General features: G+C 40.3%; 2 protein-coding genes across 11 annotated transcripts in view; one reads left to right on the top strand and one right to left on the bottom strand.

Annotated features, from left to right (window-relative positions):
• The window catches only part of LOC132882244 (interferon-inducible GTPase 5-like), a 76,705-nt gene extending 72,489 nt beyond the window's left edge, over positions 1-4,216 (top strand). For 2 of the 3 annotated variants that reach the window (XM_060915526.1, XM_060915528.1), the window contains one exon: positions 1,920-4,216. In XM_060915526.1, the coding sequence (XP_060771509.1) occupies positions 1,961-3,109 (1,149 nt within the window). In that variant the 5' untranslated portion in view covers positions 1,920-1,960 and the 3' untranslated portion in view covers positions 3,110-4,216. Of the gene's footprint in view, positions 1-1,245; positions 1,515-1,919 lie in introns of all 3 variants that reach the window. The other variant, XM_060915527.1, reaches the window with a different exon arrangement.
• Positions 1-17,655, bottom strand: part of LOC132882239 (NACHT, LRR and PYD domains-containing protein 12-like) — a 1,431,284-nt gene that overhangs the window by 583,698 nt on the left and 829,931 nt on the right. The window lies entirely within an intron of this gene.

The following is a 17,655-nucleotide window of genomic DNA, read 5'->3' as shown; positions in this document are numbered from 1 at the left end:
TCAAGTCAATTTTATTTGTATCATGTTTTTAACAATAGGCATTGTCTAAAGCAACTTAACAGAAACCTATCAATTTTACACATACCAATTAATAAATGTATTCCTCATGAGCAAGGCTGAGGTGATGGTGGTGAGGAAAAACTCCTTCAGACGACACGAGGAAGAAACCTCGAGAGGAACCAGACTCATTTGGGTGATAGCAGATCGTGTGATTATTAACAATTCACTTCTAGAACTGTGCCTCATGTGGTCAAACTGTATTTGACCTTAGTTTGTTTTAGTTTATTTTATATACAACTGCATTTTTTAAACATTTAGTTTGTTAAACAAATGTTTGATTCCTGTGGACTGAGGCTGAGATGACAAGGAGTCAGTTTACATCACAACTTTTATTTCTTTCCAGATGTTTGATTCTTAGCTCATGATTTGCAGCTGCATCTCTGACCAAATCAGAATCCAGAATTCTACAGCATTGTGGTGTAAAAGTAGTGAACCAGTATGTTATTAAGGATCAGCTGGTCAGCTGCTTCATAACATTTCATAGATTATTTGTAAAGTGTCAAAAGTAAAGTATCTAAAACATGACAGACACAGAGCAGTGACACAAGATCCGTTGGATTATTTTTACTTTTATTTATTTATTTACTTACTTATTATACATTGTTTTTTTAATTTTCATTTTCCATATGGCTCTGCAATGATCTGGTGACTTGTCCAGGGTGTACTCTGCCTCTTGCCCATAGTCAGCTGGGATCGGCTCCTGCCCACGACCCTGCACAGGATAAGCACTTACAGATAATGGAGGGAAGGATGGGTGGATTTTTCCATACTGTCCCAACCTTTTCCTGATTTGTGCGTGTGTGATTACACACAAACACACACACAGCGCCAGCCACAATTATTGACACCCATTGTAAAAGTTAGGGGGAAAAAATCCACCTTTTGGTGAAGTTGCTTATCACTGAAAAAAAGAGAAAAATCCAACCTTTAATTGAACTAAATTTATTCAGAGAAAAACAAATCTCTCATCAAGAAATACAGGGGGGTTTTTCAACAAAAGCACATGTGTCACTCTTATTGGCCCCCCTGCATTTAATACTCTGTCCAACCCCCTTTGGCATGAAAACAGCACTGAGATCCAGGTTGGAGATCCAGAGCAGGGCATAGACCATTCCTCTTTAAAACAAACAATCTCTCCAGATCATCCAGGGTTCGTGACCCTCTTGTGCTCTCTCTCCTCTTCAGCTCCGCCCACAGGTTTTCACTGGGGTTCAGCTCAGGGGACTGAGATGTCCAGGGCAGAAGCTCGATTCTGTGCTCAGTGAACCGTTTTAGTGCCGATTTGGACAGATGCTTCCGATCATTGTCCTGCTGGAAGAGCCAGTGATGACCCAGGTTTAGTTTCCTGGCAGAGGAGCCAGATTGTGATTTAAAAATGTCCATAATGGAGTATTCATGGAGTCCATGATGCCATGAACAAGTGTTGTGAGAAGGAATGGCAACATTATAAAGTGGTAAATGTTTTACTGTTCAAAGATTTTTGAAATGTGTTACAAGAATCACAATTAAATCTGTTTGTTTAAAAAAACTACAAAATTCATGAGGTAAAAGATCAAATCATGTGCTGTTGTACTGTTTTGAGTGTCATGCAGGTAAAAGATTATTTACAAATCATTGTTTTCAGTTTTAATTTCAATTTCTACATACTGTCCCAACTTTTCCTGATTTGGGGTTGTAATTATCCGGATACACATAAGGTAGACAGATGATGAGCAGTTGTGTACACACTGTGAACATTGTGAAATTGAAAAAAAAAAAATTGCAGCTTGTAAAATAAGTTATGGAAAAACCACAAAATAGGTGGTCAGTCTGTTATTAAACACATTTTCATGGTCCATTAAATATTCTTTTTTTTACAGAATACAGCTGTAAAGGATAAAGGTCCTATCATCTGTACACAATGGCCAGTGCAGATCCTGATGTAAACGCAGTACTCCAGGCCTCGGGAGAGTCTACCATCAAAAAAGCAACTCAAAAAGCACAAACACAAATTGACCAGTTATTTAATATCTCACTTCACATCGCTGTAACTGGAGTAACAGGTTCAGGAAAGTCATCTTTTATCAATGCAGTCAGAGGACTGAACGATGATGAAGGCGCAGCTAAAACTGGAGTTACTGAAACCACAATGGAGGCAACATCTTACAAACATCCCACAATGCCTAATGTGATGTTCTGGGACCTACCTGGAATTGGATCCCCAAATTTTAAGGCTAAGAAATACTTTAAAGACACTCAGTTTAGCACATATGATTTCTACATCATCATCTTATCTGAGAGAGTCACAGAGAATGACATCATGTTGACCAAAGAGATCAAAAGAAGCAAAAAGCTCTTTTACTTTGTGAGATCAAAGATAGACAATGATATTCGAGCAGAAGAAACCAAAAGGAACTTTAACAAGGAAGAAACACTCTCACAGATCAAAAGGAACTGCATGGAACACTTGAAGGAGATTGAAAATCCAAAAGTTTTCCTGATATCCTCAAAGGATATTAAAGCGTTTGAGTTTGAAGAGCTGATTGACACTCTGATGTCAGAGCTCCCGGAGCGGAAACGGTCTGCTCTGATGCAGTCGGTGCCTGTCACCTCTGTGGCTATGCTGAAGAAAAAAGTGAAAATGTTTGAGGAAGCAGCATGGGCTGCAGCGTGTTGCTCTGGAGTCATTGCAGCAGCTCCAGTACCTGGTCTCTCACTGGCATGTGATGCCAGTATTTTAGTGTCTTTCTTTACAAGGTGCTATTACTCATTTGGCCTTGATGATAAATCGCTTAAAAAACTGTCAGAAAGAGTTAACAAGCCAGAGCTGAAAGATTTCATAAAATCACCTCTTGTACTGGCGTTGGCAACGGGCTCCAATGCAAGACTGTCGCTGTCTGCTTTCGCCGGATCAGCGGTGGTGGAGTATCTGTGCAGCTTGGTGCCTGGTGTAGGAAGTGCTCTAGCAGCTGGGATATCTTTTGCTTGTACATTAAAGATTTTGAAGTCTGGACTGAAAGAGCTTGAAGATGCAGCACTGATGGTGCTGGAAGAGGCGGGGTTACAGTGACAAGGAAGCACTGAGACACAGGAGGTGGAGCCTTGGCAATAATAAAGAAAAAAAATGCAATGTTTATGCTTCAAAATCAGAAGTAGAATGTTTGATTTACTGATAAACACTTTTTCTGTAAACAAAAGAAAGATATGTGCACAGCCTGGTTGCACAAAGAGCCGTAGTATAGCGATATGACTCTCCTGGATTATAATCTGAATGAGTCAAGTTTGTTTGTGTAGTGTAACACAGGTGAAAATAGCTTATAAATTAATAATTAGTTGAATAAATTAGAATAAATATTGAGCAGAATTTAATCATTTTACAAATTCATATTAGTGATAAAACAATGTTAAAATCAGAGTAATAAGATTAAAAGTAGTATTTCATCTTGTTTGTGAACTATTTTGTCAGTTGAGTTTAATAGTACTGTAGCTTTAAGAAATTGCAGCTCTATCAGCCAATCAGAATGCTTGTAGCGGGTTTCTGCTGAAAAGACGGCAGGACTGAAGGAGAGATGAAGGTCATGCTGGCGAGTTCAACCAGTGGCTCTGCGCGCTGCAGGATCCTGGACTGGGAGCCACAGTGGGAGAGTTTTCCTGTGTTTTTGGGGACGCGGGCTTTCTACAGCAAACCCGACTGATTAAACTCCTCTGATTCTGCCGAGTAAAAGAAAGGTGTCTACACTTTAGTAAACAAACTCAAGGGATTGTGGTTAAAGACCAGTTTAATCTAACCTGATCTGTATGTGATCTTGCTTATTCAGGGAGTGGAAGAATATTTCCATCTAGCTTCCACTTACTGTTCAAAATCTTCCACTTAGTGAGCTTTTTGTGGTTTTATGATTGAATCATGCTTGGCTCTTTAGCTATAAAAGACAGAAGTAAACCCCAGGAGGTTGTTGGGTAGGATGCTGAGGACTTAAGCTTCTTATTATTCAAAGTATTTACTCTTTCATTCTATAGAAACCTTTTTCTGACAGTTTATCTGTCAAACATTTATTTCCTCTTTTAGATATGTTGATTATAATACAGGTTTACTTTTAATAGAATTGCTCATTTTATTTCAAATTGATTTGTACTCAAACTTTATATATGTTATCAGCTTTATATGTTTAATAAAGCAGAGCCCTTTGAGGGTGATTCATTAAAAGACAACTAGTGGTCTGAGTTCATTAATTTGAAGACTTGGCTGAATAAGAAAACCCCGGGGACATCTCTTCAAAGAAGCTCTGCACTCAGGAGAGAACTCATTTTATACTCGAGTGTAAAGGGACTGTCTCTTATGCTATGGCTGAGTGAAACTTAATTTTACACAGAAACTTTTATCTGATGTTCCTATATTTAAGCTTAATTAGAATTACAACCATCCATTTGGCTACATGGCACCCAATGTGGGGCATTTATTTTAGTGAAAAATAGTAAAATTGAAATAGCACTCGTCACTATTTGCAGAGAAGAATCCTTGGTTTTAAAAAAAAGGCTGTCTTCTGCAGAGATGAGATGGGTAGTAAAAATCTGAACAGAAACAAAATGGCAAAGCTATAATAACATCCAAGGGAAAATATTTAACTGGAGAAAATTCTCTCAAAAGCTTGAAAAAGTAAAAAGGGAAATAACAAATGACTGTATACAAGTCCATATATATGATAAAAGGTCCAGAGTCACAGACTAACCTGCAGGACCAGCTAAAGTCCAACCTTTCACATGCAGTTGTATGTGAAAGTTATTAATGGTGCCTTTTAAAAGCTTTAGGAGACAAGCTTCTAGCTAATGAAAATCCATCTCAAATAATGTTCTGGGTACATGAAGTAATTTCACCAGTGACATAAGATCCATTGGATTATTTTTACCTTTTTTTTAACACATTATACATTATCATACCATGATTTCAAAAATTTTGAATTTTAGAAACAAGCTGTCTTTTTAAAATTTTCATTTTCCATACGGCCCTGCAAAGATCTGGTGACTTGTCCAGGGTGTACTCTGCCTCTTGTTCATAGTCAGCTGGGATCGGCTCCTGCCCAGGATAAGCACTTACGGATAATGGAGGGAAGGATGGGTGGATTTTTCCATACTGTCCCAACCTTTTCCTGGTGCGTGTGTGTATATATATATATATATATATATATATATATATATATTACACACAGTGCTGTCCACAATTATTGACGCCCATTGTAAAGGTTGGGAAAAAAATCTACCTTTCGGTGAAGTCACTTCATCTTGCACTGAAAAAAAAGAAAAACCCAGCCTTTAATTGAAATAAATTTATTCAGAGAAAAACAAATCCCTCATCAAGAAATACATTTTTTTTCCAACAAAAGCACATGTGCCACTATTATTGGCTCCCATGCATTTAATACTCTGTCCAACCCCCTTTGGCAGGAAAACAGCACTGAGTCTCTCCTATAACATTTTATAAGGTTGGAGATCCAGAGCAGGGCATATAAGACCATTCCTCTTTACACAATCTCTCCAGATCATCCAGGGTTCACAACCCTCTCTTGTGCTCTCTCCTCTTCAGCTCCGCCCACAGGTTTTCACTGGGGTTCAGCTCAGGGGACTGAGATGTCCAGGGCAGAAGCTCGATTCTGTGATTCTCAGTGAACTGTTTTAGTGCTGATTTGGACAGACGCTTCCGATCATCGTCCTGCTGGAAGATCTAGTGATGACCCAGGTTTAGTTTCCTTGCAGAGGAGCCAGATTGTGATTTAAAAATGTCCATAATGGAGTATTCATGGAGTCCATGATGCCATGAACAAGTGTTGTGAAAAGGAATGGCAACATTATAAAGTGGTAAATGTTTTACAAGAATCACAATTAAATGTTTGTTTAAAAAAAAAAATTCATGAGGTAGATCAAATCATGTGCTGTTGTACTGTTTTGAGTGTCATGCAGGTCAAAGATTATTTACAAGTCATTTGTTTTCAGTTTTATTTTCAATTTCTACATACCATCCCAACTTTTCCTGAGTTGGGGTTGTAATTATCTGGATACACAAGGTAGACAGATGATGATGCTCATGTAGCAGTTGTGTACACACTGTGAACATCGTGAAATTGAAAAAAAAAATGCAGCTTGTAAAATAAGTTATAGAAAGACCACAAAATAGTATGTCTGTTATTAAACATGTTTTCATGGTCCATTAAATATTCCTTTTTACAGAATACAGCTGTAAAGGATAAAGGTCCTATGATCTGTACACAATGGCCAGTGCAGATCCTGATGTAAAATGCAGTACTCCAGGCTTCAGGAGAACCCCCATTGAAAAAGCAACTAAAAAAAAGCACAAAACAACTGACCAGCTATTTAATATCTCACTTCAAATCGCTGTAACTGTACACCCAAGCAAGAACGCAGAGACAGAGTCATGAGTTACTATGCCACAAAGAGTGATGCTAAAGCTGGACTTAAATCACCACTAGACCAAGAGTGAGTTAAATTACTACAGGAGTGGCTTGATGGTGAAAATAATGCCAGTTTAGACAGAACGTATCTGAGAAATACAAATGAGGATGAGGAGTGTGTCTTATTTAGTGGATCAGTTGGTATGAAATGGGATGAAAGAACCTTGAGCCCCCTTATATTTTCGAATCAGAAAGTGAAGCAGAAATTCCTTGACCGTCAAAAAGTAAACAGGTGAAGTACAGTGGCTTGCAAAAGTATTCATCCCCCATTGTGTTTGTCCTGTTTTGTTGCATTACAAGCTGGAATTAAAATTGATTGGGGGGTTAGCGCCATTTGATTTAGTCGTATAACATTACCTCATTCTTCTGTTGAAGATGGGAAGGCAAAAGTGGTTATAGAAAATCTTGGAATGCTCTCAGGTTTTCAGTCAGCATTAGGTGCCAGTATAGATGACTCAGTAACATCTGTGATGGCCACGACCACATTTACAGATGCACTTCCAGCCAATATGTCATCTACTGCAACTGTGGATGTTGTGTCTGAGCCCACTACATCATCTGCCACTGTGCACAGGCCTCAACGTTAACTTTTAACACTGTGGCAGTGAAGGCGTGGTCAAGTGCTGGTTTGTGAATGGAGGGAGAAGCTGGGGAAGGTGAGTGGCAAAGTGGAAGCACCTGTGTTAAATTAATGTGCTGTGTGTTTGTGTAACCCACCTAAAGATTTGGTTACTAAACCTAAATATATTGAATAAATATGATAAATATACAGATACATATTTAAATACATAAATATACATATGGATAAATAGATTAATAGAACTACTTAAGTTTATAAATATTGTTTGCTGTTAACAGGAAGCAGGGCTTTTATTTTGGCAAGGTTGTTCTTGTTGTCGAGATATGGGCATTGTATTACTTTCCCTCACTTGACGCTTGATTCCTTCGATAGCTTTAATACTGGATAACTTGATCTCTCTTGAACCTTAAATTATCTTTCAACATTTACTTCCCAAATCACGGACACTCTCAAATTACTTCACTCTTTATACTGCCCGAACATTCATCTTTCCCTTGTTTTAATTTCCTTCTGGATCTCTCCGATTGGTTTTTGATGTGAACTGAAATTGGATGGCGAGTCAGTCCTTGGACCCTGGAACCTCCTCTGGACCATCTGGAAGATCAGCGCGATCAGCTGGATTACAACTAAGCACACATGCACTGATATTTTACACCCACACTTTTCTTCTCTTTTGGACATTTTATTTGATTTGATACTTTGAATTTGAAGAGCTCTCTTTTATTTATTTTTGGGGTATTTATTATTTGAATCTTTTTGTTACTATTTTCTTTATTCTCTATTAAGAGAGAGGGTCAAATTTAACTTGTATCATTTAATAAATGTTATACTGGTTTTTTTTCTACCTTTTGAATGGTTGCCCTTTTTGTCAATTCACTCCCCCTGTAATGCCGTACCTAGAACTGGCCTAAACTAAACGAACTACCTGATATTAGTTAGATAGCACCTCTCTTAAATGTACTTATATTTTTCCTAGTAGAGTAGAGGGGTGCTACATTTGTGTTCAGTAAAAAGGAGATAAAAGGGGAGAGCAGCAGAGTGTTTTTTTTCCTTCCCCTCCTGATTGATGTCACGCCCATGCAGTCGCACACAGCACATCCACGGAAAACTGCTGAAAAGCGTGTTTGTGTAAGCTGGTTGTGTGAAAATAAAACCGAGACTGAACTTGATCCCGCCTGCCTGTGGTTCAGCTTTCATGGTAATCAGAGGAGTGTTACAGACACCTTTTGCCCTGCAGGGCAAATGGCCTCAAATTTTTTACCCCCCTTGAATTTCCTTTTGCCCTAAATTTTGTGGTATTTCGGCAAGTTTTCAAGTACATGGTTCAAGGCAATACTGATATGTTTTCTTGAGATATAATTGAGTTATTTAGACGGAAGTACATATTTAAAAAAAACCAAACATTTATTTTTAAAAACATTTGTTTTTGCAACAGAAGAACAAGACAAGCCCTGAAAGCATGAAACATAAATCAATATCATATACGGTATGTAAGACTTTCTTACAGACTTTCAAGAAAGAAATGTCTGTGTAGTGTAGAAATAACATCAACATGTAACGAACTCGATGCGAGTTGTCAACAAATCCTATAACTTGGTTCATGAAATGCGCTTACAAAATATTCTCAGTGTGAATATTTGTGTAATGGTGCAAAGTGAGAGAGAGAGAGTGAGAGAATAGCCCTTAGGGCAGAGTCTTTAGTCCAAACACTGCGTAAGCAGTATAACCAAAACCGCTCACCACCCGTGCGCTTTCCAAAAACAATCCCACCAGCAAAAATAGGGAAAAAAAAGGAGCGATCTCACCTCTTCAGATGTTGGTTTAAGTCCGACAGTACATTCCTCAAAAAGGGCAGAGAAGAACAAAGTAATCCATCAACGTGTAGCACCAGGGTGTGGCCACGGGGGGGCTGGGGTGGGCACTGCCCCCCAGGGACAAGTCCTTCCCCCCTGAGAAATGCCCTGTCCATCCAAAGAAAACTGGCCAGAAAAAAGGCCACGATTTATGATCTCTGTTTGTGTCTTGTATTGGTAGAATAAATGCTGGTGTTGATTTAAAAACAGCATATATCTGCAAAGTGTATAGCTTTAATTATTTTTTGTTATCGTGTTCCCCCCCCCCCCCGTAACCTTAAGGGGCAGAACAATCGTCAAAACTGCTTTCCAGTTGGTTCGTTTGAATAGGGGGCGTGTCAGTCCTCCTCCATTCAACTAGCAAGCACAACGCTGTGCGGGAGTTTACTTTGCACCGATACAGTTCCTATTTCGTTCTTCTCTGTCATCTTTTCACAAAGTAGTGGTAGTAGTTTTTGTTGAGTTGAGCTTGTTCGTTTCATTTACTTGTTGATTTGTGTAGATAAGTCAGCTAGTTACAGCGGTCTGCCTGTGCTAGCCTGCTATTATTAAAACTAGGAGACTGTGCTAGCTAGTTGAATTGCCAGCCTAGGCAGGCAGCCAGCCACTAAGCATAACCCACACAGACGTTATTAAAACATTTTATTAACTAGTACGTAACACCAAAAGACATGCATAGGTGGCTCATTAAAAAGCAGACCTCGTCCGCCCCTGTCGCTGCGCAAGCTTCTGACTCCGCTGTTGAGCCCAGCACCGCTGCTGCCAACACGGAGCAAAGCCCTTCACAGGATCTGAATAGGTCTGCGCCATCCTGCAGTTCTGTGGCCGCTTCAGGAACTCAAAACCCCTGCATTTCACAAAGTACGCAATCCTCCCAAACCTCTGATGTGCACGTCCCTTCCGACTTAAATATGGATAGCCCGTCCCAGCCTGTTTTAACTAATTACCCCAAGCGCCCATTTGGACAAACCCGTCGGTGCTTTAGTGCAAGCTGGTATCATTCTCGACCATGGCTCGAGTATTCCGTTATCCGCGATGCCAGCTTTTGCTTTGCCTGCCGCAAGTTTAACATTTCACATTCGGACCGCGAGGATATATTTACCAAACGTGGCTTCACAAATTGGAAAAAAGCCCTTGAAAAAGACGCCAGCTTCCAAAAACATGCGTCGAGTCTCCCGCACGTCAGATCAATGTCTGCGTGGCAGGAACACCAGCGTCAGGCAGAGTCGGGTGGAAGCATAGCTCACCTGCTGGGTCAAACGCAGATAGAAAAAAACAGGTACTATGTGAAGAGCATTGGGGAGGCCGTTCAGTTCCTGGCTGTCAATGAACTGGCTCTGCGTGGTCACAATCACGAGGGTGGGGAGGAGGGACTTTTCCTGAAGTTTTTTGAATATACAGTCAAAAAAGATGAGAAATTGGCAGAAATTGTAAAACATATCCCAGACAATGCAAAATACACGTCAAACGTAATACAAAATGAAATAATTGAAACCCTCACCAAAATGGTGCTAAACAATATCACTTGGCACATTGTTGTATTCTTCCCTACCAATTACCTACTAAATTATTTATGCCTTGTGATCTGACACAGAACACTTTTTTGTTTTGGCCTTAACATAGATATGATGAATTATCATGTGTAACTAAAATCACCAGTGTTCAAAGTGGAAATAAATGTCAATGAGGAGTTCATCCACAGGAATCCACAACTCTTACTCCAGCAGCAACACAAAGATTTGCTAAGTGGCAAATACATCCGATGTTGAAGATGTTGGGCTGTTTCTCTCGGATTCTTGTCAGCACAGAGTTCTTTCTCCCAATCATGACGCTGCAATCGTCACTGGCAAAGCCAACACAATTTGTCCAAGGAATGTCCTGCTTCCTGAAAAAATATATCAAAATTTTCAATTTATATCAAACTTTTAAAAAAATATTTCAGACATTATCAATACGAAAGGAAATATTAATTCCACATAATTACAAATGTTTTTAAAACAAATTACATGCAACTTATATTAAAAGGAATATTTCAGACATAACACAAAAGGGATAATATTTATTTCTCATAAATAACATACTTAAATGATATGCAACTTTTTAACATGTATACTTCAGACATTAATCATACAAAGGAGATAATTGTGCATAACATTAGAGTTAAATAATTTATTTTTATTCATATATTAAAGCCTATTTACAAATACATAATCACATCAGGCATTTAATTTTTTTCTCATCTCTTGATTTTAAATGATCATCTCATTTATTAGTATTACGATCATCATGCATCTTTAAAACAGTTATATTTCAGAAATTATTCATACAAATAGAAATGTATTTATTCTATATTCATTAAAATGGACATAACATACTTACTGTAATACTTCATCCAAAGTTTTGAAAACTGACTCCGCTGTACCAATTTTACACACTGGCATGTCCAAAATTCTGGATCGAATTCGGGAAGAAAGCGACCTCCAGTTTTAGATGTTTTGAGTTTTTTCTTCGGTGGTGCCGACATCGTGACCTCTTGACCTGTCTATTGTTACGCTACATGTGCTGTTATTTCCCGCTCGGTGTGCAGGAAAATCACAATTGCGCATGCTCAGACATTCGGAATGGCTTGTTGGTACTAGCGGAAGTACCGGTTGAGTAATTCTAAATGTAGAAAATGGCGGCTCCCATGCATTTTCGTATTTCATGACAATTTTTTTGATGGTAATAAATCAAAATAATTTTAAGGTGAAAATGTAGAAAAATCCGTAGTTGAATACCACTACGCCCGTACCATTTTTAAAATGCCAAAATCCGTAGGGAATACGGGAAATCCGTAGGGGTTGACATGCATGATTTTATAGACGAAGAAGTGTTTGAGTGGCTATTTCAGACACGAGCCACGGCAAGATGGGCAAATGCAGGTTTAACGATAACTGGCTCGAGGATGAAAAGTATAAGAGATGAGAGAAAGTCTTTATCGTCATCGTCACTTTTCCAAAGGTACAATGAAATTGAAGGTGCTGTTGACTCATTATGAGTTATAGAAAGAAAAAAGGGAGAACAAATAAAGTATAAAAATAAATAGTAAAGTATACAGAGTTGCACTGGTAAAATGGTATAAACAGAATATAAACAGAAATCTATTGTATGGTTCTATATGTACACGGATTGCACTGAAAATAGTCTAAACAGAATTGTTTTGGTTCTGTATGTACACAGATTACACTGATAAGAAAATGTATACACACACATACATATATACGGTATTTTGCACAGATTGCACATTTGAGTTTAAAGCCATGATTGCTTTGGGATAAAAACTGTTTTTAGGCGGTTTGTCCTGCTTTTCATTGCTCTGTATCTCTTGCCTGATGGCAAAAGCTGGGAGAGACAATGACCGGGGTGTGAAGAGTCTTTTGAAATGTCCGTTGCTTTCCTGCGGCATCTGGAGGTGTAAATCTGTTCCAGGGTGGGGAGGGGGCAGCCTATTGTTTTCTCTGCTGCCCTAACGACCCTGTGGAGCGCCGCCTTCTCTGAGGATGTGCAGCTGCCGTACCAAACACATGGTCCGTACGTGAGCACACTCTCTATGGAGCAGTGATAGAAGGCCCGGAGCAGATTTTGGGGGAGACGGTTGTTTCTGAGGATTCTCAGAAAGTACAGTCTCTGCTGCGCCTTCTTCAGCAGCTCCTTGGTGTTGGCACTCCAGGTTAGGTAGTTCTCCAGCTCAATGCCGAGAAACCTGAACACCAGGACCCTCTCCACACAGGCCCCATTGATGATGAGTGGCTGGATGTCAGCTTTGTTTTTTCCTAAAGTCAGTAACCAGCTCCTTTGTTTTGGTGGTATTGAGGAGCAGATTGTGGACTTTGCACCACTCTGACAGCCGCTCCACCTCGTCCCTGTATGCCAGCTCACCCTCCTCGCCCGAGATGAGTCCGACCACGGTCGTGTCATCTGCGAACTTTACAATCTTGTTGCTGAGGTGGGTGGAGACACAGTCATACGTGTAGAGGGTGTAAAGGAGTGGGCTTAAGTACACAACCCTGTGGCGAGCCGGTGTTCAGGCTGAGAGCAGTGGAGGTGTGGGAACCCAGCCTGACCCTCTGGGAGGGTTACAATAGCGGCTGGTTACAAAAAACGACGGAGTACGAAGCGCGGTGCAGACTGTTAAAAAAAAAATTTTTTAAAGCATTAAATTGGAGACAATGGGCTGTAAAGCCCTTGACGCACATGAAAGGGGAGAAGCACAAGCGCTATGCCGGCAGTCAGACAACAACTGTCCCCATTCGGATGTTTGCAGCACCGGTATCTACTGCAAATGCAAACACTAACGTTACGCCCGCTTTGGTGTCTTCGGGACCCCGTACAAGTAATGCCTTCAGTACATTCTCCCCAACTCCTACAGTGTTTTCCCCAGAACAAATTACAGCCCTAAATTCTGGCCTAATAATACACAGACAATCGAGCGCCGATGGCACGAAGCAAAACTGGGGGGAGGGGGCATCTTCCCCCCGGGGTATTTACTGAAAATCGATGCTCTCAGGTGCATTTTCAGCGTCTCTGAGAGGGTTTAGATCCATGATTATAGGACAGATTTTACCAGTGTTTCACTGATTTCTGACCTAAATAGTATTAATGTAAACACATTTGAAATTTCACCTTAAAGTTCAACATGCGAGTTAAACTGTTTTGTTATAGATTACTGAGGTCTATGATGGACTGAAAATCTACGGGGATTCCTTAATTACCTATGGTCAAGTAGCGTTGTAACCAGGGCCGTCGACAGGGGGGGACAACCGGGTATTTTGTCCCGGGCCCAGGCATGAGGGGGGGCCCAGAACTGGTCCCTCATGAAGATGCCATTAATCATTCTGTTTCATTTCAAAATGTGTTGATTTGGGGGAGAAAAATGTGCTATATTTGCATTCAATGAATGATTTCTGGTTCTTTTGCCTTTATTGTCTTCGAAAATAGATTCAAGAACCCACGTACCACCCCTAATGCAGAAATGGTTTGGTCTTTGATTAAGGCGCCAAATAACACGGCACTATAGAGATCTTGCAGTCACGTGACCGGAAAGTACACAACCGCCATCTTGTCGGTCAAAAACACCGCTGAATACTGCTGCACTCGTGTATAGAATGGATCAATTTCAACCGACGGACTACACGGCTCATTTTTCTAATGAACAGATAACTAGATATATGTCTAAAATAAACGATCTACAGATTAGTGACCCTTATGGCTTTCCGGACGGAGTTTTCACGACCGGATTTTGAACTGCCAGCGGAATACCGGACGTGTATGATTACCTCATCAACTTTCCCTCGCTGTTCAGTGGTGAAGCACTGCGTGCTTATAAATCTCTGCACAGTTATCTTTACAGAAATTCAGGATTTGTCAGCGACTCAGATGTGGCATCTTGTAAACAAAATAATCCTCACTGGATGGGTAAGTCACTTAAGTATTGAGTATAGCACTGACCAGCCGATTATAGAATAGAATAAGGTAATTCCAAATCGTCCGTGTTGTTTACATGGATCTGGCGTTGGAGAGGTAGAGGCTTGGCAGTGGAGATTTGAGTGGCTGTTTGTATGTGTATATGTATGTGGCAATCATATCCAAATGTTTTAGGCACGCTTGCTGAGCTGCGCTGAGCTGGACTCCGGTTAGCTGAAAGCCCGTGGAACGCTGCCTCTTGTTAATTAAACCTTATTTTGTTGGAAATCATCCCGTGTAGATACGACGGCATGTGAAATTGCCAGCTAGATAGAGTTTAATGTAACGAATGGGCTATAAATGGGGTGTTTTGAGGTTAGTCTGTTGCAAAACATTAAACTTTCGCTTAGACTGGATACTCTTCAAACAATTCCCTTGCTCAAGTGAAAAATGATAGGCCTGTCTGAAAAGCGCAATTAATGAAAGTAGCCTAATAAGCCCTAAATGAATAAAACAACCTCTGTTTTATTGTTGTTGCTTACACGTTAAGATTTTGAAATCTTCTCGGTCCAGTTCTATATCCAGGGAACGTTGTAATCCTTTTGGTTTATCCGTAATAAACGTGTCAGCCCCCAGGTCAGATAGGCTAATGTTACGTGGTTGGGAGGGTGTCAATTTTTTTTGTAACATTCTAAATCGAGTACGGAAAGGACGTTTATGAAAAACAAGACAAAAAAATACACTGAAAAACTCACTGTACACATCACTAGTGGTGATGCTTCTATGTTCAGATTTTGGGAAAGCCATAACTCCGTTCTCATTGAGGCCCAGTTCCATCCCGTAAACAATCATTTTGGTTTATCAACTACCTGCGCTCAAACATGTCACAGGAGAGGCTCAATGGGCTGGCTATGCTCTCTATAGAGCGCGAACTTGCAAAGAAGCTGGACTTCAATGACCTTATTGACGACTTTGCCACAGCAAAAGTCCGGCGCATTGCATTTCGCACCTGAATAGTTGCAGACTAAGGAAATGTTCAAACTGTAAATATGTTGAAATGTTGAAATAAAATGGTTGACTGTTATAATGGGCTTGGAATACCTGTTATTTAAGGGTTGGAGTGAATGGAGACTGTGAAAAGAGGGGTTGGGTGTGGGTGGTTGCTGTGTGGCGATGTGCGTGCGCGCGTATGTGTGTGTGTGGGGGGGCCCACTCAGATTATTTTGTCCCGGGCCCAGCCAAAGCTGTCAACCGCCCTGGTTGTAACACAAATGTGCATGAAAATATGACCAGTGGTTTGCTCCATCTTATGCAACCCAATGAAGAGAATCGATCATCATGACCTCCTGTTGATCACAAAGGGATCTGAACCTCAGAACTGCCACCGTAAAGTAAGTTGCTGTATTACTATAACTGTTATGATTTAGGATGTTTCTGATGCAGTTACCGTAATATATGTAGAACTAAGATACACTGGATAGAAAAGTAAGGCAACTGCATATTATAAAGTTTAAATTTTGGCACTTTATTAAATGGACTAGATTAAGATTAAAACATTTAAAGGAAAAGAACCTATTTCATACATTTAAGTTTGCAGAAAGATTATGTACTTATAAACACATTCATGAAGAGAATTTGTTAATAAGTGTCAAATGCAGCATAATTTCGAATAATAACGATAAGCGTATTTGGCAGTGTGATGTCACTGTGAGCCTTTAACAAAAGAATAATCCGGAGCCGCCTTTTGTTAAATGGATCCCAGTGACATCACACTGCCAAAACTGCGTATGATTATTATTTGAAATGATGCTGTATTTGACACATTTGGACATCTTCACTTTGTGAGAGTGTTTATAAATACATAATCTTTCTGCAAACCCAAACTAATGGATTAAGTTTTCTACTCCTTTAAAGCAGATTAATTCTCCTTGGCTTTTGCTTGGCCCAATGTTGGGCAACGCTCTCATAGTCCATCTCACTGTCATCCATGCTGATGTGGATCAAATTGTCCAGCGAGTCTTCTCCTCACTTATTAAAATCAGTCGGCTTTGTCCGTCTGGTCGGGGACAACATCGGCAGCCAATGAGATCGCTTATAATGAATCGGAAACTTCCAGGATGTCTGACGTTTTCTTTCGAGATTGTTATTGGATGGTTTGAACACGTGATCTTGACACAGCCAACAGATTACAGTTTGTTTACATCATACCACGCGGACATATTACTTTGACAGAATCAACACAAACATTGGAAAAAAGACGGCTTGTTTAACACACACATCAATCGATATGTAAATGGATCTGTTATTTGCTCTCCTATGTATCGAGTTACTTGTGGGTAGGAAATTTAACGTATCGGTATAAATCTAAGTGTATCGGATTTTAACTAAAGCGACGAAGCGTATTGGCAGGCAGAGCAAGCGGATCGGGCCCGATATGCTCAAACGCTTTGGGGAAAACCATGTACTACACTGAAGGCCGAAATGCTGTGGGTTTTGCGAACGGTTAGCCGACACACTCCTATACGTCCAACGAAGACGTGAGCACCGTCTTCAGGGCAATGTTGCCTGACTCAGAATGTGCAAATTACAGGTGATGTAATATCTCAGCAGTTTGAAAATCTCCTGTACAGTGAGGCCAGAGGTTTGGGCTTCATGTCCTTCAGAGGAATCCAGAGTTGATGTATTTTTCCATCAGAAAGTGAGTGGGTCTTATCCTGGCCTCTGGACATTCTGCAAAAATTTGCTGCTCTTGTCCCATGGACAAGCTGAAGTTGAATGTGGGTTTTCAACAAATAGAGGTGGAGACCTGCAACATAACCGAGGAAGCAATCATTGCACAGAGGCTTATATGTGACCATGTCAGAGTGTGTGGAGGAGTGACCAAAGTGCCTCTGACCAAAGAGATGGTCAGTTACTGTGCCACAGCACGCACCAGGTACAGAGCACACCTGGATGAAGAGAGAAGTAAAAAGGAAAAAGATGACCAAAAGAAAGAACGTGGTGGAGGAACTTGAGGAACTCAAAAGGAAGAGGAGATCATTGGAAGGTGTATGTGAGAGTCTCCAAAAGGATGCTGACCACATGGCAGAAGCAGCAGAGAATTCTGCTGGCACCAAAATGGCAACACTAATAACAAACACCCTGAGACGACGAGCCAAGGAAAAGAGAGAGCAGTTGGTGGTCCTAAATGCTGACATTGAAAAGAAGGCTACTGAACTGAGATACTTAACGGATCAACAGTAAAAATTGTGCAAGACAAGAATATGTTGTTGTTTTTTGG

Source organism: Neoarius graeffei, chromosome 2 (assembly GCF_027579695.1).
Source record: "Neoarius graeffei isolate fNeoGra1 chromosome 2, fNeoGra1.pri, whole genome shotgun sequence".
Taxonomy (NCBI): domain Eukaryota; kingdom Metazoa; phylum Chordata; class Actinopteri; order Siluriformes; family Ariidae; genus Neoarius; species Neoarius graeffei.
This window is presented reverse-complemented; position numbering and strand designations above follow the sequence as displayed.